This window comes from Eschrichtius robustus, chromosome 14 (assembly GCF_028021215.1).
Source record: "Eschrichtius robustus isolate mEscRob2 chromosome 14, mEscRob2.pri, whole genome shotgun sequence".
In the NCBI taxonomy this organism is placed as follows: Eukaryota; Metazoa; Chordata; class Mammalia; order Artiodactyla; family Eschrichtiidae; genus Eschrichtius; species Eschrichtius robustus.
Window position 1 is genome coordinate 19,276,146 of NC_090837.1, and position 20,968 is coordinate 19,297,113.

Genomic DNA, 20,968 nt, shown 5'->3' on the forward strand with positions numbered 1-20,968 from the left:
TATTTATTTATCTATTTATTTATTTTTGGCTGCGTCAGGTCTCCGTTGCTGCGCATGGGCTTTTTCTAGTTGCGGCGAGCGGGGGCTACTCATTGTTGTGGTGTGTGAGCTTCTCATTGCGGTGGCTTCTCTTGTTGCGGAGCATGGCTCTAGGCGCGCGGGTTTCAGTAGTTGTGGCTCACGGGCTCTAGAGCGCAGGCTCAGTAGCGCACGAGCTTAGCTGTTTGGCATCATGTGGGATCTTCCCAGACCAGGGCTTAAACCCATGTCCCCTGCACTGGCAGGCAGATTCTTAACCACTGCGCCACCAGGGGAGTCCCATATCACTCTTCTTAATGTGTCCAATGGAATTGAAATATTTATCTGCTACCCACCATCACCTGTGTAAAAATAACATGAATAAGCTCTTCAGAAGAATTTGGAAATTTTGCATTGTCTTGTTTTCTTCTTGAACTGGTATTTTCATTCCATTTCTCCATATAATTTTATCTTATTGTAATGTTTTATTATGCTTGAAAGTACTTCATTTGTCACCCTATCATAATTTTTGTGACATTTTAAGTTATTGTTTTTAATTTTCTGAGATCATAAGGCTCTGAGTATTAAAATTTTTCTCCTGCAGTAAGTTATCATGATAATTTTTAGTAATAAACAACAGATCAAAACAAGATATAATTAATTTTGATAAATAATTGCTAAACATAAGTCACTTTATCAGGAACACACCTCTTCATGAGGGCTACGGAGTGTTTCCCAATTATGTCATGCATTCTTGAATCATTACTTACTGCTAAAATGAGACAGGGTTCAGCCACTATGCTACTCCTACTTTTCATATTTATTGAATGGATACGAATATGAAAGGATTTGTTCACATATAAAAACTTTGGGGGGGGGGAACTGAAGGAGTTTTGTAATAACTCAATAAACTAATGCCACTTGATGTTTTTCAACAACTTCCAAGTTTCATGCTGAAGAGCACACAGCAGTCGTTTATGAAAAATTATTTTTAGTGATCTAATTTGCTGACAGCTTGATTAGGCTGTCCTGCAATTTGGTTAAAAATAATAAAATGGAATTGGAATCAAGATGACTTGCGAAAGGATTTGTAACTGTGTCATTGGTGTCCTTCTGGAGGCATCCTGGAGGGTTTAACCTCAAAGCAATGCGCTGTGAGGTGCATTGGGAGGATGTAGTAGGGAGAAGTGGGGGAGGGGTGGTTGAGAAAGGGAGGAGGGAACTGGTAAGACCCCTAACCTGTTCTCAGGAAAGAATCTCTACGGAAGTTGAGGACTTGGAAATGAATTCCTTTAAAACTATCCAAATCTGCTTCTCCCTTGGAACACCTCTGTGTAGCCGGTTTGGACCCCGCTGCTCTAGACCATGCCTGGAGGAATGCTTTTGGGTTCAGACCACACTAAGCAGTGCCATTCCCATCTCTAGGCCTCAGTGGCCTTATATGTAAACTGGGGATAATAATAGTACCCACTCCTTAGGGCTGCTGTGAGAATTAGGTAAGACAAATGTAAAAAGCATTCAGTGTGGTGTCTGACACTTGGTGAGTGCTCCGGAAAGGATAGAACAGTGAAGAGAGCTCTAGTCAGCCTGCTTGGGTTTAAGACCTGTCTCTACCCTCTCCTCCCTGGGATAAGAGCAGGTTTCTTAAAACTTCTAAGCCTCAAGCTACCCATCTGTAAAATGGGTATGAGCATTCATAACTCATCTGCTCTGATCAAGGGTTAACAACGGAACAAGGACTTTGCCCAGCACACAGTGAGCACTCCATGGTGGCTGTCTCTTGCTAATGGCTTACAACTCCCATCCTAACCTCCTGTCTCCTGTTTTCATATCCTCCAAACTCTACCTTGCAACCTTTAACATTTTTTTAGCCATAAGACATTTCTTGGGTTTGGTGAGAAATTGGTAAAATACTAGCTCTGCAGCCATGCAGCCTGATTCCAGCCCGGGCTGCATCACTTACACTTGTGTGACCCTGGCCATGTGACCTCCCCTCTCTGAGTCTCTGTTTCCTCATCTGTGAAATGGGGATAATAATAGCACCCGCCCCGTAGGATTGCTGTGAGGCTTAAACAGTAACATGAAGCATGTAGACTAGTATTTGCATCTTAACACGATCTCAGTAAAGCTTGCTTCATTCTTATTACAGGAGTGTGATGTCACACGTTCAATTTGGTGTTCCCTTTCTCCGCGATGCTCTGTGTCATTATCTAACAGAAACTGTCTTTGCCCACACAGGTGGTCTTTGTCGGCATGATGTCCAGTTCTACCCTCTGGGGAAACATCTCAGACCAGTATGGCAGGAAAACAGTAAGGCAACTTCTCCTAAGCTCGTGTCCTCTGGGTTATCTTTGTGATGGCGTCGACAAAGTAGCAAAACTTGTGCTGACTGAGCATTTGGTGGGGGTCTAATTAATTCAGAGATACATTGAAGGGCAAAGAGAAGACGTTGCTCTGAGGCTTTGGACTCTTGAAATCACACATCCCTAGTGGGGCCCAAGGATGTGCATTTCAGAACGTAGAAGATGCTGTGGTGCCCACCCCCATCCCCTTGGCGCTCAATCTGTCTGTGCCTCAGTTTCCTCATCTGTAAATGGGATAATAATAGTCTTCCCCGTAGGGCTGTTACGGGGAGTAAATGACCCTTGTGACAGAAAGCTCTTGACACAGAGGAAATGTTTCTTCAATTTCCATTATCCTTCCTATTTGCCAAGCTCACGGTGCCAATAAATGGCAAGGCCAGTGTTAAAATGCAGGTGCATCTGGCTCCAGAGTTCACATCCTTCACCTTGACCTTGGCTGCTGGGAGACATCACTGAACGATTCCCTGGAATTCATTTGATTAGTTGAACATTCATCCACCCCAGATAGATGAAGCCTGGAGGGGGCTGCCTGCAGAGGGTTCCTCCAGCTCTCCTGAGTAGCTTGCTAAATACCACACCCAACATAAAGCTGGCGTGACCGGAGAGAGAGAGAGAAAGTGCCACCAGATTGTACAGCCTCCTTCTCCCCAGCATGGAATTCTGGCCCAGCCTTGTGGAGGATGGATCCGGCTCTAATTATAAAGCTTCCCCAGAACTCCTCCAGGACCAGCAGGCGAGCCAGACAGCTGGTGAGCCTTGGCAAGCTCAGAGAACCTCCTCTTAGCTCCTTGATCTGCCTTGGCTCAGCTGGGAGGTTTCTGTGAGGGCGTCTGCTGCGTGACTTTGCAGGAGAATCACATATGGGGTTAGGATTCGGTGGAACGCTTTGATTCCTACAGAAGTTTCTACAGCCTGGGGACTTGTGGCAGCCGCAGAAACGAAGGGCGACTGTGGGTGTGTGGCCTTGCGCAGATGGAGATAAACGCATCCGGGTTCAGAACGTAGCTCCCCCTGTCGAGCGAGGTAACCTTGAGCCAGCTGCTTTACCTCTCTGAGCCTCAGTTTTCCCATCTGCAAAACAGGGTTGACAACAGTAGGAGCTCAAAGGATTGCTGGGAGGATTAAATAAGAAAATGTATATAATACACTTAGAACAGTATTTACAGATGCATGGTTAGCCTGTGATCAGTGGTAACTACTTTTGGTTGGGACTCAAAAAAAAAAGATTTAGATTGTGTTCAGGTCATCCTCTAGTTCAAAGGCTACAGGACCACGTTATCTCTAAGGAGGAAAAGGAGGTGGGTGGCAGGCACTGGGCCTCTCTTTTCAGTATTTTGAAGATCCTCGGGTTTCCTTGCCCTGTGACTATTTTCCTTGTACTTGAGCAAGATTGGAGAGTACCAGGAAGCTTGAGTCAGACAGTCCTGCAGGTGACTGAGCAATGCTCATGGCAATGAGATCAGCGTGCTCCTTTGGGGTTGCAGGCCTGGCATCCAAGTGGCAGCAAGACTTTCAGCTTCTTAGAGCAAGAGCTTAAAGCCTTTCCAGGCTACAGGTGGCAAACAGGTGGGCCATGAGCCAAATGTGGCCCCCAGATGTGTATAATTTATCCCATGCAATGCTTTATGGGATTTTGAATCAGTTGCCTCCGTTTCAAAAATGACATATTTTTGCATAAAAATAAAAAGAAGTGTGGGTTTTTGGAAAGCTGGGTTATCTGGCAGCTTGGGATCCACACTCTGTGATGTTAGGTTTCGGCTGGAGCTGAGGCTGGCAAGGCAGGGCAAGTTCTCTTTCATTCACCCAGGCCCACCTGTCCTCGCTGCATTACACCTGCATCATGTGTGTATGTTCTCTGCCAGAGGTAATGGGGAGCCATCAAAGGTCCTGGAGAGGGGGAGTGGCTCATTCAAAGTACAGCTTTGGGCATTGGAAATCCTGGCTCCAGTTTTGACTCTGCTGATCCTGAACAAATCACTCAACTCTGTCGGCCCTCAATGTGCTGATTTATAAAGTGGACATGAAAATAACAACGTCTTTCCACAGGCCACTGTGAGGATCCAGTGTAATGATGGGGCTGCGATTTAAGAAATGCAAATGAAAGTTCCATGAAGTCAGAGACTCTGGCTGTCATGTGGCCTGCCCTAGCCCAGGACAAAGCCAAGTGCTTAGCAAACAGTAGGCTGTCAATATGTGCAGAGTGAATGGATGAATGAATGAATAATGTATATTAGGACCTCAACTGCCAGGCACACAACAGGTGCTCAATACATGTATAGTGAACAAATGAGTGAATGAATGAATGATACATTTCAGTACCCCTAGTGCTGGGCACACAGCAGGTGTTCGATACCTGTGTATTGAATGAATGAATAATATATATCAGTATCTCTAAGTGTCTGGCATACTGCAGTCACTCAATACATGCTTATTGTTGAATGAATGAATGAGCAAATTAATGAATGTATAATATCTATCCATCTATCTCTAGAGCCTGGTATACAGAGGATGCTTAATAAATATGGAAGGAAGAAAGGGAGGGAGGGAGGGAGGGGAAACAATCTAAAAGGCAGAACAGATGTTAGGTAGAACAACAACTGTAGTTAATGAGAAGCCCAAAGGACATTTCTGCAGAGTCCCCAAGCAGTGCTTAGATGGGGCTTGCTGGCAGTGCCGGTGCCTTTGCAATAGCTATAACAGTACTTCCAAATGGTTGCTGAGTCCTCATTTTCCGGGCAGCTGGAAAGCCCTGGCATAGGCGGGCAAATGCAGAGCCAGCTGCACTCTGCTATAACCTGACAGGACAGATCAGCCTGCTTGCCTTTGCTGCCTGGCATGGGGGCAGCTGGTGACCTCACTGGGATAGCACAGTTGCCAGCCCCGTGAGAGAGGCTTAGCTGCCATGTGCCAGTCTGGGTGCCCTCCTCTCTCCCCTCTCCTCTTCTCCTGCTGTTTTCCTTCTGTTCTTTTATTTTCTCTGCTGCTAATGATGTCTTGTTACTGATTCAAGACTCTTTGGGTTCCAAGGAAGAAAATCCCTATTAAGTTAGCTTAAGCCAAAAGAAAGGAACCAAGTATATGTGTGGCAGGTCAATATCATAGCCCTGGGTTTAGGGGAACAGAAAGGTTGCTTTATTATTTATTAATTATTATTGTTATTTATTATTACAATAGATCCAGATTTTTCCTGGACTTTAATAATTCCTGCTCCACCTGTTCTCTTGTATACTTAATATCTTTCTTTATATCAACATTTTTTAAAATCCTTAAATGCATGTTTTTTGAAAAGGAAACTTGATAGAGAGTCTTAAATGGGAAATCAATAGCAATTGCACTAAATAGGAAATATCTGCAAAAATAAATACAAAGAAAACAATGTTATAAAATTCTAGCTGGGGGACTTCCCTGGTGACGCAGTGGTTAAGAATCTGCCTGCCAACGCAGGGGACACGGGTTCAAGCCCTGGTCAGGGAAGATCCCACATGGTGTGGAGCAACTAAGCCCCTGAGCCACAACTACTGAGCCTGCGCTCTAGAGCCCGCGAGCCACAACTACTGAGCCCTTGTGCCACAACTATTGAAACCCACACGCCTAGAGCCCGTGCTCCGCAACAAGAGAAGCCACTGCAATAAGCCCGCGCACCGCAATGAAGAGTAGCCCCTGCTCGCGTCAACTAGAGAAAGCCCGCGCGCAGCAACGAAGACCCAACACAGCCCAAAATAAATAAATAAATTAATTAATTAAAAAAAAAATTCTAGCTGGTATGGTTGCCCCACTGCCCTCTCTGTTAAAGTGAGAGATTAGCAGATGTTTAAAAAGGTGTTAAAGACAGACCAACAGGGACTTCCCTGGTGGCGCAGTGGTTAAGAATCCACCTGCCAATGCAGGGGACACGGGTTCAAGCTCTGGTCCGGGAAGACCCCACATGCCGTAGAACAACTAAGCCCATGAGCCACAACTACTGAAGCCCGCGCGAATAGAGCCCTTGCTCCGCACAAGAGAAGCCACCGCAGTGAGAAGCCCGTGCACCACAGCGAAGAGTAGCCCCCGCTCGCCGCAACTAGAGAAAGCCGGCGGGCAGCAACGAAGACCCAATGTAGCCAAAAATAAATAAGTAAATTAATTAATTTAGAAAAAAAAAAGACAGACCAGCACCACATTGGGCGTGATCAGACAAGTGAAGGTTAAAATGAAAAGGAAATCACATGCTTGCAAGGTGATGCAAAGTTATTTAAAACATTCTCTCTTCCACCTAAAATCGTTTTCCAAAAGACCTGAAATCATCTGGTAGACCTCCAAATTCCCTCTCTAGTCCCTTTTAATTCGTTTTCATTTTAAAGCTAAAATTAGTATGTCTCACAGTTTCTCTCTGAGGCATGGGGGTATGGGGAGCTGGCAGAAGGGTGAACTCAATCCTACAGATCTAGGAAGAGTGCTGCAGAGGGAGGTCTGCTCAGACCTCATGTGGCAGGTCTAAAATTCATGTTAAATTTGCATTCTACTCCATAATACATTTGGTGTTGGTTGTGTTATAAAAACTCTATTTTAAATTACATTCACCCTTAATTTTTTCTCAGTCTTTAAGGGTAATTGAAACTCCAGGAATATGTACCAGGTTTGTCCTGCAGTATTGTGTTCCTAGGTGGTTTTCAACCCCATCAAATACAATGTCTTTTTTTTTTTGGCTGCACCATGCAGCTTGCGGGATCTTAGTTCCCTGACCAGGGATCGAACCCGGGGCATGGCAGTGAAGACACTGGGTCCTAACCACTGGACTGCCAGGGAATTTCCTACAGTGTCCCCTTTATTTAAAAAAATTATAAAAATTTTAATAGTGCCCCTAATAATCCAGAAATAATTTCAAAGATAAAATAACCTAGCCACTTACACAGTTTTAAAAAAGAAATCAGGGACTTCCCTGGTGGTCCAGTGGTTAAGAATCTGCCTTCCAATGCAGGGGACGTGGGTTCGATCCCTGGTCAGAGAACTGAGATCCCACATGCTGGGGCAACTAAGCCCACGCGCCACAACTAGAGAGAAGCCTGCGTGCCGTAAATAAATAAATAAATAAGCTAAGTGGGGGAATGCCCTGGCGGTCCAGTGGTTGGGACTTCATGCTTTCACTGCCAGAGGCCGGGGTTCAATCCTTGGTCAGAGAACTAAGATCCCGCAAGCCTCGCGGCACAGCCAAAAAAAATTAAATACAAAAATAAAAATAATAAAAAAGAAGTCAGTTATAATGCCCGAACTATGACACAAGGGAGAAAATTTTTAAAGGAGGTAATTAATAAATGTACTTTCAATATGCAAATATTCACACACAACTCTGCCTAGATCCTAAAAGGAAGTAGTTACTATTTGCCCCAATTATAAATAAGTTTGGATTTAATGGAATCTTGTCGATGCTTTTTCTTTATATCTGACGTTTTGAAATAAGATTCAGATCAATCTATTCATAGATACACATAGAAGCCCTATGAATGCAGACAGATGCTGAAGTGTTCCCTCAGTCACTCAACTATCACATGCAGCGTTGCCAATGGCAACACGGTTTTCTGAAATGATGAACCATTTTGTAAAATTCTGGATAAAACAAAGTGTATCCTCCTTTGATTTACCTAGAAGTTGCATTCCTGAAAAATTACGTGACCCACCTTCCAAAATCCTGTTTATATGTAAACTAGAGTGAAGATCTAGGTGCCGATAACCATAAACAGTTTTCAGCTGCGTGATGGTTGGGTGGGAAGTTTGATTTGAGCTGGTGCAGGACACAGGATAAGTTTTTATTAGGTCTCACGCGCTGTGGGACATCTAACATCTCTGGGATGTATCTATTAAATGCCAATCATTGGGACAACCAAGAATGACCCACAGTTTTCCCCCACACCCCCTCAGGGTGGGCGCCACCCACGCAGAGAACCCCGGGCATCCCCTTGGCTGCGTCGATCACCCTTTACCGTGACCCTGTTGGTGACTTCAAACATGTGCAGGGGACATGTGACCTGGAGATGCTGAGAAGCCCTGTGTCTTCCTTCTCCGCAGGGGCTGAAGATCAGTGTGCTCTGGACCCTGTACTATGGCATCCTCAGTGCTTTCGCGCCCGTGTACAGCTGGATCCTGGTGCTCCGGGGCCTGGTGGGCTTCGGGATCGGAGGGGTTCCCCAGTCGTAAGTAAAGTCCCAGCTCTGGCCACCCAGCCAGGCAGCCAGTCAACTATGTTCATGGCCTCAGAGGGATGCAAAGATGGTACATACACTAGGGCTTCTGGTATCCAGGGGCTCTGATGGAGCCAGAGAATAGTGTCATTGTCAGTATTATAATGATTACCAACAGCAAAAGCAACACGGTAGCTGGAAGGTCGTAGATGTGAAATGATAATAAAGATAATAGAGCTAGCATTGATTGGACGTTTCTCTTTGACACAGCACAGCAGCCCCAGAAGATGTTGGGGGGGCGTGTTGAATTAGTGCAGTCTCCACTTTACAGCTGAGAAAACTGAGTCTCAGCAGGTAAAATCATTTGCCCAAGTCACACAGGCTGCAGGTGGAACTAAGAACCCGAGTCTGCCCGCCTGTAACATCTGTGCCCTTAACTACACTGCATGCTGCCTCTCACCCTCTTCTAACCTAACCAGGATGCAGGGGATGGGGCTAATTATCTGTAAGTTATGTGTTATTTTGTTGTTGCTGTTGTTAAGATGCTGAGAGTAGTCAGCCTTGTAGGAAGAAGTCACTGTCTCCTGGGGGACTGGGGAATCCTGAAGCAGAGATTGGCAGGTGGTGGCAGGTGGGCCGAATCTGACCTGCTGACTGGGTCTCTAAATAAAGTTTTATTGGAACACAGCCGCACCATACATTTATGTATTATCTACGCCTGTTTTTATGCTACAGCAACAGAGTTGAGTAGTCTCAGTAGAGACTGTATGGCCTGCAAACCTGACATATTTACTATTCAGCCCTTCATAGAAAAAGTGTGTTTAGGAATTCTCTGGCGGTCCAGTGGTTAGGACTCTGCACTTTCACTGCTGAGGGCCTGGGTTCCATCCCTAGTTGGGGAACTAAGATCCCGAAAGCGGCAGTGTGGCCAAAAAAAAAAAAAAAGTGTGTTGACCCCACTCTCAAGGATGATGATTAATAGCCAATATTTAGTGTTTATTAAGGAGCAGGTGCTGTTCTAAACAGTTTGCCCAGATTGTCTCATTTAATCCCCCAAATTTCCCTATGAGGTAGATTCTATTATTAACCCCATTTTACAGATAAAGAAACTGAGGCACAGAGAGGTAAAGTAGCTTGCCCCAGGTGACACAGCTACAGGAGGCAGAGTTGGAATCTGAACCCACTCCCTCTAACTCCAGAGCCTGGGCTCTAACCATTGCATTTTACTGCCTTGCTATGAAGGATTAAAAGGATTTGGAAAGACCCAGAGGAGACTGGGGAAGATGTAGGATATCTCATAGGAAGGGAATTTCATGAAAAGAGGAAGCCGTAGCTGAGTCTGAGGAAGGCTAATGGTCCAGTTCAGGTAGCTTGTTAGGCTGAGATGCATGAGAATTGAAAACTGAGATGGGACAGGCAGACCAGGGCAAGCTTATTAAAGGTCTTGAATGTCAGGCCAAAGGGATTGTCTATAGACAGTGGGGAGCCACTGAAAGTTCTTGAGCAGGAGAGGTACTTTAAAAGTATTAATCTGGCAGTGGTGGGTTGGACAGGTTGGAGGTAAGGCATCCTACTGCAATAATTGAGGAAAATTTTGCACAAGGACCAGGTGGTTTCTTTCTAGTTTATTCATTCATTCAACCAATATTTCTTGAGCTCCTGCTATGACGTGGTCCCGTGCTACGTGCTGGGGGTACAGCAGTGAGCCAAACAGGCACGGTCCCTGTTACAGGCTGGCATCCTGGGAAACAGACTGAGATAGAGATTTGTGTGCAAGAGGGGACCAGGATCAACACCTGTAAGGGAGTGAGAAAAACGGGGACGGGCAGAGGGAGAAGCTGAGTGGCAATGCGATTGTAACAGCTGATGGGGGCCTCAGCCGATCCTGTAGGGCTTCGGAAGCTGGGGTGGCCCTTTAGGGTTGTTCCAAATTGAGGCATGGGGGCTGGGCCTTTGTACCCTCACATCAGCCACCTTGGATGTGGGCTGTCCGCAAGGAGCAAACATGACCTTGGGGAAGTCAGCTATTTTTGGCCAAGGCATTTTCTGCAAGGGCCTCAATTCTGAGCTCTTAGCAGGCAGTACTCCTGGTCATTCCAGAGGGACCGTATGCCTCAGCCCTGAAGGGGGAATCCAGGCGATGCATCACAGCGTCCACTACAGTCCATTCCCTGGACCCTTTGGATGCGCTTGCATCGTATAATAAGTTCACCCCACCTGGGAACAGCTCCTCCAGGATTCTGGTTGGTCTTTTCCCTGAAAAGACTTATAAAAGGATGGCTAGCGAGACAACCTACAGTCCCTGCTCTGGCTGCTGGCCTCATGACTACAACCGATGTCTATTATTCTCTGCCCTCTGCCACCCATCTAGATTCTCCTCACCTTTGGCTAGTACTTCTGCTGATCTAGATGAGGTCCCTTGTTACCATGCCCTTCTCAGGTCATTGCTACCGCTTGTCCGTTTCACACCAAGATTGGGCAGGGAATTACCAAGAGATGTCCTGTGTATCACCTGGGTACCCAAGTAGATAACAGTAATCCTACCACCTCCTGATGCTTAGGATCAATTCCTGGGACAGAATGATGACTCTCTTTCATGGCCGCTCATTTTCTTGACACAAGGAACCCAAAGTTACTAGGTGATAGCTGTTGCTTAAAGTTATTGGGATTCTTGCTGCGTACCCTGGTGGAAGCATATTCTCTCTGGGAACCAGGACCTCTAGACCCACAGAGCCTAGGAGATGCAGAATGGAGGAAGCACAAATCCCCCCAAGTGGGTCACTGGGAATGATGGCAATGAAGGCCACTTGTACTTCGACTCTTAGATTTCCAGAACCATGTCTTCTTTCTACACAGCACCATGTAATAATCATTGATTTAAGGGTATATTGTGTCCTAGAAGATAGTGCCCCGTCCTCACAGGGTATCATCTCCAAGCTGACGCCTCCACAAAAGGCTGCTCCATCACTCAGGCCAGCAGCTTCAGGGTGGCATGTTATGTGAAAGGACCAGTGGATTCCATGGTCATATACCCACTGCTGCATCTCCTTTGTTATACATTGGCTCCCTTGGTCCCATGCACTAGGGGATCCTGTGTCAATGGGTCAAATACTTGGAAAGCCCGCAGATAATAATGCTGCCTGAGACCCTGTGGGCAGGAAAGGCAAGCCAATACCCAGAATATGTGCCATTTCCGGTCAAGGTGAATCACTGCTTCTTCCCAAATGGAAGATGTCCAATGTAAAAAACTTGCCACCAAGTGACATGGGATGGTTCCATCCGGAGGGCTCCATGTTGGTCTCTGTTGCTGGCAGACTGGCTTTTTGGCAGCAGAAATGGCAAGATTGGCTCTGGTGGGTGAAGATTGGGGTGATGCACCACTGTAGCCCCTGCCCTCCGAGGGTCAACAGCTCAGCGATTGACTTCTTGAGCCTCTGGAGTGTCACGGTTTGGGGAGGCTGGGAGAAGTGATCTCAAAGGAGAATGCTAATACCGAAGCAGGGTGCTTGGATCATGGGCTCCAAAACCAGGCTACCCTGGCCCTGTCACATAATAGCTGTGCATCCTTAGGCAAGTCATTAAGCCTTTCTGCACCTCAGTTTTCTCATCTCTAAAATGGGGATAATAACATACCTACCCCATGGGTCACTTAGAATGTTAAATGGCAACGCATGTGAAGTGCCCAGGACAGTGGCTAGCAGGCACTCAAAAAATGTCAGCACGCAGCTCGTCTGCTGAAGGCTTTGGTAAGAGGCTCAGGCATCAGTGAGATGGACGATGGACTCGGTGTATAATTATAGAAACAACAAATGTGGAGGAAAGGAGATGTGAGAACATGGACTTAACACAGGGACAAATCCAGACTGTCTGCCACTTAGAGGCTCTCAGTTCAACTCCATCCTTCCCTCCGTTTTTCATTATTGATCCTCCAGGGCTGTGCAGAGTAGGTATTTGACATGGACTCCTGGATCTGGGATGAACTTAAAAACCACTGGAGCTTAAAGCAGAGGCCATTAAGCCAAGCCCATTAATCTGGGCTGGCAGGGGCTTGTGGCCAATGTGCTCCACTTCCGGCCTGACTCCACAAATTCCTGTAGTTACAGCCACTGTCCCATTCATGAGCCATTCATTGACTAGGGGACCATTTTCCCCTCATGCTGGAAAGAATGAGATCACAGAGGTACACATTAAATTCCTTTCCCAGGGATGCTTGGGGAGATGGCAACAGAACCAGCCTCCAAACAGCCCCCTGGATTTTCTTTCCATATGAGGAAAGGGAAAGGAACCAGGGATTCAGAATGTCCACAGTGATTCTTTTTCAAGATGGTGCCATGAGAAATGCTCTTTTCTACATCCTCTTCTTCCACATTTTCTGGAAGTGACATAAAAGGTATAAGAAATAAATCTTGAAGAGTGCTGGAAAGCAAGAAAAAGGTGCTATCAGCAGAACAGAAATTTTGAGGAACCTCTGGAAGACTGTAAGCAGATGGGATTCCAATGGCAGAATAACTAGAGGAGAGGAAAAAAAAACGTCCCCTAAAACTGCAAAGGGAAGAGATCTTCAGGCAGAGAGGACAGGACACCAGGGAAATAAAATTAAGGACACAGAGCAGCTGGAAGGGCCTTTAACCCCTTACCTGATGTCGTGAGGGTTCTGAGCTTGCCTACCTGCTCCCTTCCCCCACACCCCAAATGTCATGCCTCCCCATTTAGCTGTTCATTTACTTAATGCTGCTATAGCCCTTCTGTCTGTTTATTGAGCTATTACTGCATTCCAGGCACATGACCATTTTAAACCCACAAAACCTTAAGACGTAGATATGATTACCTCCATTTTACAGGTAAGAAAACTGAGGCTTTAAAGCAGTAACACGTGTAAGGTCACACGGTTAGTAAAAGGAGGGCAAATAAAAACCACGAACAAAATTATGGAAAAGGGACTTCCCTGGTGGTCCAGTGGTTAAGACTCAGCACTTCCATTGCAGGGGGCACGGGTTTGATCCCTGGTTGGGGAACTAAGATCCCGCATGCTGGGTGGCGAGGCCCCCAAAAAAAAAATTACAGAAGAAATATTTAGCCACCCCAAGAGACTCACTGTTTCCCCAGCACTTTCATGCCAGCTATTTACATAAAAATAATGTCTTAATTATGCAAAGCTCTTATCTAGTTATAAAAATGGCTCCCCTAAGTTCATTATTTGGAAACATTTAGTTGAAGATATTTTTGTGTAAGTAAATGTAACTAAGAGTTTCCATTCATTCAGAAGGACTTTACCCAGTTGTGCCACCTCACTAAACCAAGTGAATAAGATTTTGCTATATAATTGTTAAAAGCTCAACAATCAGAAGTCCTTATAATGTGCTCAAATTTTTAGTGTAAATACAAATTATATTATTAAAAATTTTTAATTGAAAAAATGTTTTTCTTTCAGTTTTATTGAGATGGAATTGACATACAGCACTGTATGAGTTTAAGGTGTGCAGTGTAATGACATATATCTTGCAAATGATTAACACAGTAAGTTTAGCTAACATCCACCAATTCATATAGAAATTATATTGTTAATAAGGAGCCCATCCCTCTGACCTAATTTTTGCCTTTCTAACTCCTCCTCTCCCTTTATTTCTTCTTTCTTTTCTCTCTTCCCTCAAAGTAGGTGTTCACATTGGTCCTTGGTGATAACGACAGTAACATTAGTAGTGATGGTGATAATAATAATGTCATTGGAGTGCTTGCCAGGTGCGGGGCCCATGCTGAGCTCTCTCTTCACACTACCTCTTCTTGTCCATTGGACAACCCTACTATCCCCATTTTACAGCTGAGAAAACTGAGGCTCAGAGATCCTGAGGGATTTGCTTAAGGTCAGATGGTTTTTAAGTGGAATGTAGAGTTACCTTTTGCTTTGTAACAAACCACCCCAACACTTATGGCTTAAAATGATAACAATTTATTTAACTCATGATACTGCAGTTTGGCCATTTGCTTTTTCTGGTCTCTTCAGGGCTTTTACTCTTGTGTCTTTTGTCTGCTGGTGAGTTGGATGGGGACTGGCTAGGCTAGTATGGCCACAGCTGACTCACCTCTGCGCCACAAGCCTCTCACCTGCCTTCCCCTTTGGTAACCATAAGTTTCTTTTCTATGTCTCTGAGTCTGTTTTTGTTTCATATATAAGTTCATTTGCACCTTTTTTTTAGATGCCACATATAAGCGATATCATATGATATTTGTCTTTCTCTGTCTGACTCATTTCACTTAGTATGGTAATCTCTAGGTCCATCCATGCTGCTGTAAATGGCATTGTTTCATTCTTTTTTATGACTGAGTAATATTCTGTTGTATAAATATACCACATCTTCTTTATCCATTCCTCTGTTGGTGGACATTTAGGTTGCTTCCATGTCTTGGCTACTGTAAATAGTGCTACAATGAACATTGGAGTGTATGTATCTTTTTGGATTATGGTTTTCTCTGGGTATATGCCCAGGAGTGTGATTGCAGGATCATAGGGTACCTCTATTTTTAGTTTTTTAAGGAACCTCCATACTGTCCTCCATAGTGGCTGTACCAATTTACATTCCCACAAGAAGGAAGAGACTTTAATCCAAGCAAAAGAGTTAAATGTAACTTTATCATTACAAACAATACACTTTTGTTTTAGAAAATGCAAATAGGCATCAAAAAATAATAATCACCTCTAATTGCACATACTGCCTCACAAAAAATATACAAGACACAGGTTGGCACCAGGGCAGATGGTTTATTATTTCCAGTAGAGGGTGCTGTGTATTTCAGCAGAAATGCCACTTACCTTTGAGATGGAAGCCTGCCCTGCCTGGCATCCTACGAGTGAGTGTTTTAGCCGCTCTTAAAGATGAATACCCCAGGTAGCTGCCCACCTGTTCTGCCTTGAGACCTGTCTCAGAAGTTGCTTCAGATTGGTGTCTAGAATGAGCTTGCTCACAGATCTGTCCTTGGCGCCGCTCTTTCCCCCAAAGACCAAGCAGAAATGCTAGACGGAGATCACAGGTCATTTCCTTCCCAGGCATGTGATCCAAATGGCAAATCTCTAACTGCCAAGTGCTGTAAATGCGATTATTTGCAGTGGGGATTTATTTGCACCCGTATCAGCTGCTTCTTGGCATTGCTAATTTCATTGCTTATTCTTCAACTCTTCAATGTGATTGTAATAATCCCCATACTTTGGATGAAGCTCAAGCTACTCTTTCTCATCATGAACTGCTGTAAATAATGGCCAAATGTGGGGCACAACAGTTACAGGAAAAGATGTTCCTTGTGGCATAGGTTGCAAAAACAAGAAATTGAAAACGATCTAAGTATTAATTAATAGGGTCACGGCTGTTAAAAAATAATCTGGTAGCTCTACATAGATTACTATGGAAAGATTTCCAGACTGTCTTATCAGGAGCAGATCCTGACACAGAAATTCAAAAGCAAGGAGTTTCCTCTGGGAGACACTGCAACACATTCTCCAAATTGTCCCGTTCGAGGGACGAGGCAACTGTCATTTGTTAAGAGCTGCTCCTGGGAAGTTTAAATTCCTTGGCACTTCTGGTCTGCCACACGGGTTGGCAAAGCAAGCTTTAATGACCAGAGAAAGCACTCAGGGAAGAGGTGCAAGTGCTGGCAATTGGAAGTTGGACTGGCATAGCCAGAAGTGGTAAGAATCGGGGCATTTGTATGGGTGGAGCCCTGGCAGTATGCTGCATGTGTGAGAAGAAGGGAAGGAAGGGAGGGAGGGAGGGAGGGAGGGAAGGAAGGAGGGGAGGGAGGGAGGGAGGGAGGGGAAGGGAAGGGAAAAAAAGAGAAAGATACTATGTTGCTTAAATTTATTATTACTGTTATTATTATATAATTAATTCCAGCATATATTCCCCATACTGTACATTTCATCCCTGTGACTCATTTATTTTGCAGCTCGAGTTTGTGCCTCTTCACGTCCTTCACCTAATTCTCTCCTCGCCTCCCCTCCCCACGGCCCCAGGAACCGGTTACCTGTCTATTCTCTGTACTGTATCTGAGACTCTGTTTCTGTCTTGTTATGTTTGTTCATTTGTTTTGGTTTTTAGATTCCACATGTGAGTGAAATCATACAGCATTTGTCTTTCTCTGTCTGACTTATTTCTCTTAGCATAATACCCTCTAGGTTCATCCATGTTGTCGCCAATGGCAAGATTTCATTCTTTTTTGTGGTTGATATTCTATTGTATATATATATATATATATATATATATATATATATAGATAGATATAAATGCCACATCTTCTTTATCCATTTATCTGTTGATGGACACTTAGGTTGCTTCCACATCTTGGCTACTGTAAATAATGCTGCAATGAACATAGGGGTGTATGTGTCTTTTCGAATTATTGTTTTCATTTTCTTCGGATGAATACCCAGGAGTGGAATTGCTGGCATATGGTAGTTCTATTTTTAATTTTTTGAGGCACCTCCATACTGTTTTCCATAGTGGCTGCACCAATTTACATTCCCACCAACAGTGCACGAGGGTTCTCTTTTCCCTACATCCTTGCCAACGCTTGTTATTTGTTGTCTTTTTGATGATAGCCATTCTGACAGGTGTGAGGTGATAGCTCATTGCGGTTTTGATTTGCATTTCCCTGATGATTTGTGATGTTGAACATCTTTTCATGCACCTGTTGCCATCCGTTATGTCTTCTTTGGAAAAATGTCTATTCAGTTTTAAATTTATATATTCATTTACATAGAAAAGGGGCTGGAAGGTTGCAAAGCAAACTGCTATTAGTCATGGTTTTGGGGAAGCGGAATGGAAACGGGTAAGGAGGAAGAGGAAGATTCATCATACACTCTGTATTCTTGCATACTGCTAAATTATTTACAATGAGAATGCGTTCATGTACTAATTCTGTGCCTAAAAAAGAAAAAAAGACTACATGTTGTAAGTTCATTATAAAAACAAATTCTTGACATCTAAGGACAGGATTAGCTTTGCCCTTAGAATATGCTACTGCACATTTTTTTCATGGTTAGTAATTTGATTTTAGTTTGGTGGGGAAAATGTAAACATGCTTCTTATTTTATTATCAGTATTGATGTTTTTAAAATAATATAAGCACACCATTTGGAGAATAGAATAAAATTTCAAAGTCATTCATGGTAATCACTGTAATCTTTTACAACCACTGCAATTGGTCTCCATTCTCAGAGCTGAGTGAATGAAATTCCTCATGGTTTTTGTTGAGAGAGGCACTTGTAGGACTATAAATTGGAACAACTTTTTTAGGAACCACTTTGGTGATATATATCAAAAGCCTTAAAATGTGTACCCTTTGACTCAAATTCTTTTACAGGAATCTACCCTAAGGAAACCACATTCAAACAAAGATTTAAGACAAAAGATGCTTATTGAAGTATTATTTATAATTGTGAAACCACCCAAATAGGGAAGCAAGTGATGGGCTGCATAATATAGACAGACCTAGGTTAAAATTTTGACTCTTCTACCTACCAACTTACTAGCTACGTGATCCTGGTCAAATAACAACTTATCTGACACAGATATAAAGATGAAAATAGGGATTAAAGGTACACACACACAATGGGAATTATAATTACCTACCCCATTGACTTGCAGCATTTATTGAGTGAGATAATTCATGTACAATATCTAGAAGAATGTTTGGGCACATAGTAGATCCTCAATAAAAGGTAGCTATTATTAAGGAAAATATGGTTCATGAATATGATAGAATATATGTGTGTAAGAGGATTTAAAATGGCATGGAAATACTATTTATAAAGTCAATAAAAATAGGGTTCAAAATTCTTGAATATGATCTCAGATAGGGGTTCAAACAGAGAGACAGAGAGAGATGAAGAAAAGAGAGAGAGAAAGAGAGAGACAGAACACCAAAACAGAGAGAGAGGATTTACTAAAACGCACTGCGAAGTAAGACTAAATGACATTGACTTTTTCTCCATGCTTTTCTCTACATAGAGTATATCTGAACTACTAAAGCCCTAGCTATCCCTCTGAGGCTCCTGAGAATTCTCCCTTCTCTGGACAGAGGCATCTTTTATCATAACCCTAAGAAAGACTTTTACCAGTGATAGAACTATTTCTAAATCTTAATGGTATTGCTGAGGCCAACATTTAAAAAGATAGATGCTTTGCAGGGAAAGGTGTCATGGGTTGGGTTTCAAAGAAGCAGACAGACTGAGGCAGAGATTTTTGTACAGGTAATTTATTCAGGGAATGCTCTACGGAGGAGCCTGTAAAAGAGGGAAAGAGGCAAGAAAGGTGAAGGGAAGAAATTAAGCAAGGATATGGTTTCAGGTGACATCTAGACTCAGCTTGATCCCATAGGGAGCTCTGGAGTATTCATTGTCTCATAGGGTCTGTCCCACCTTGAGGCAGGGAATGAGCCTTTTGTACCCAACACTAGTCTTCAGCCTGCCCTGGAGAGAAAGGGCATAACTCCCAGATATCTCTGGGGTGAGGCAACTCCAATTACTCAAAAGCAATCCTAAGAGAGGGTTGCAGGTATGAGCTGTTAGAAACAGCATCTGGTAGGTGGGCCCCATGATCTAGTAAAGAGATCCCAGGAGATCTAGATGCACCATCTGCCTCAAAAGGGTTAATGGAAATAAGCCTCCCTCTACCCCTCCTCCCTTATGAGGAGCCAAGAGAGTAAGTAACATGAGGTCATCTAGCATCTCGGTTGTCTGGCTTAGGTGGGAGATGAGGGGAAAGAGAAGGGCTTATCTTCCTAGCACAGTGGAAGGGAGCATGGGGAGTAGTTTAGAAGTTTCCTTTTCTTCCCAGCGTGCCCATTAGCTGAGCAAGTGAAAGGGAGGGGAGGAGGATGTGGAGGTAGATGGAGGAGGCAGCCAATATGGTTGGGACATTGGTTACATTGAGTAAACAAGTGAATTGATTGAGCAGATGAGAAATATTTTGAGGATAATGAGACAGGGAATTCTCAATGTTGGAAAAGAAAATTACAAAAATGGAAATTTAAAGGTTAGAAAGAATCCTAAAGTGTTGGACTGGTATTGAAAGTATCAGTATGAACTCATTGTTTTTAAAAATACATATACACAGATAGATATAGAAATAGATATAGATGTATGGTGTGCATGTGGGAAGAGAGAGCGAGAAATAGAGACACCCAGAGAAAGGATGGATGAATAGATGATAGATAGATAGATAGATAGATAAATAGATGGTAGATCTCTTAGCTGTGTCCACTGGGAGGGCCTAGAAGCAATGGAAACCCCCATAGCATGAGCACACTGAGCACTCAGATCTTGGTTTCTAAACACCATCCTCTGCCAAAAGGAACCAGGACTTCTTAGAAAAATGACTGACCCCATGGTTGGGGCAAAGAAAGTACTAGATGAGCCTGGACATCTTTTTGTACAAGAAAGTAAGAAAGAGCTCAAGGAATGATGGAGACATGTCAAAAAGACATAGGAATCAGCTTGAAAGGGCTTCCACTGACCAGATCTGGGACAGTCTGAGCATCAAAATAATAAAGGCAGTAATGGATTACAACCCATTGAATAAAACAGGAATCCACAAGTCCATACTGATGAAATGAATGGATAGGTGGGTAGGTAGATAGATAGATGGATGAGGCAGGAGAAAAGAAAGCTCTTCCTTACAGTAGAATGTCAACCAATAAATGTAGAAGGAGTTATGGAAATAATAAATACAACTTGTCATCATAGTGGTGGTTGATTCAGGCAGAAATAGTCAAAAGATGGAATGCTAAAGCTGGTGAGTAGAGGTTCTATGGGGAGCAGGATATTGACGTAATCTCTGAATGTTCCCCCATAAAGTACTTCTTAATCACAAATGGAAAATTGATAACTTTAGGATGGAAATATCTATCAGAAAACTTGACTTGGTCATGAAAGTTAATATCACCAATGATGGGACTACTTGACGTCATGTCCCCAGTGTGAGGCACTGGGAAGAGTTCAGCATCATTTCTGTGAGGTTCTTGCCAAGAAGACATGGGCTGAGTCTAGTCACAAGGAGACATCAGATGGACCCGGGATGAGGGGCCTCCTGCCATATGAAAGGCCTCTACTCCAAGACTATTCAGGACTTGAGTGATAGGGAGAATCTAAGGAACGGTTCTAGATTGAAGTTGCCCATCATCCCACCACTCTTTTTTCACCTACATTTACTGGGTTTTGGGGAATGCTCAATGATAGTAGGTACTAAATTTGAGAATCATATGGGGTGGCGGGGGGGAGTTGGTTAAAAATGCTGATGCCAGGACCCCACCCCTGAGAGTCTGTTTCTGAAGGTCTGGTATGGACCCTGGGGATCTGCATATTTAGCCATCATCCCCAGAAATCCTGATCTAAGTGGTCCACAGACCACCCTTGGAGGAAAGTTGGCCGAGAAATTCAGAAAA

At 43.8% G+C, this 20,968-nt stretch overlaps 1 protein-coding gene across 2 annotated transcripts in view; it reads left to right on the plus strand.

Annotated features, from left to right (window-relative positions):
• SVOP (SV2 related protein) overlaps positions 1 to 20,968 on the plus strand; it is an 84,602-nt gene that overhangs the window by 27,167 nt on the left and 36,467 nt on the right. For both annotated transcript variants that reach the window (XM_068563594.1, XM_068563595.1), the window contains exons 5-6: positions 2,257 to 2,328; positions 8,424 to 8,548. In XM_068563594.1, coding sequence (XP_068419695.1) covers positions 2,257 to 2,328; positions 8,424 to 8,548 — 197 coding nt within the window. The remainder of the gene's footprint in view (positions 1 to 2,256; positions 2,329 to 8,423; positions 8,549 to 20,968) is intronic.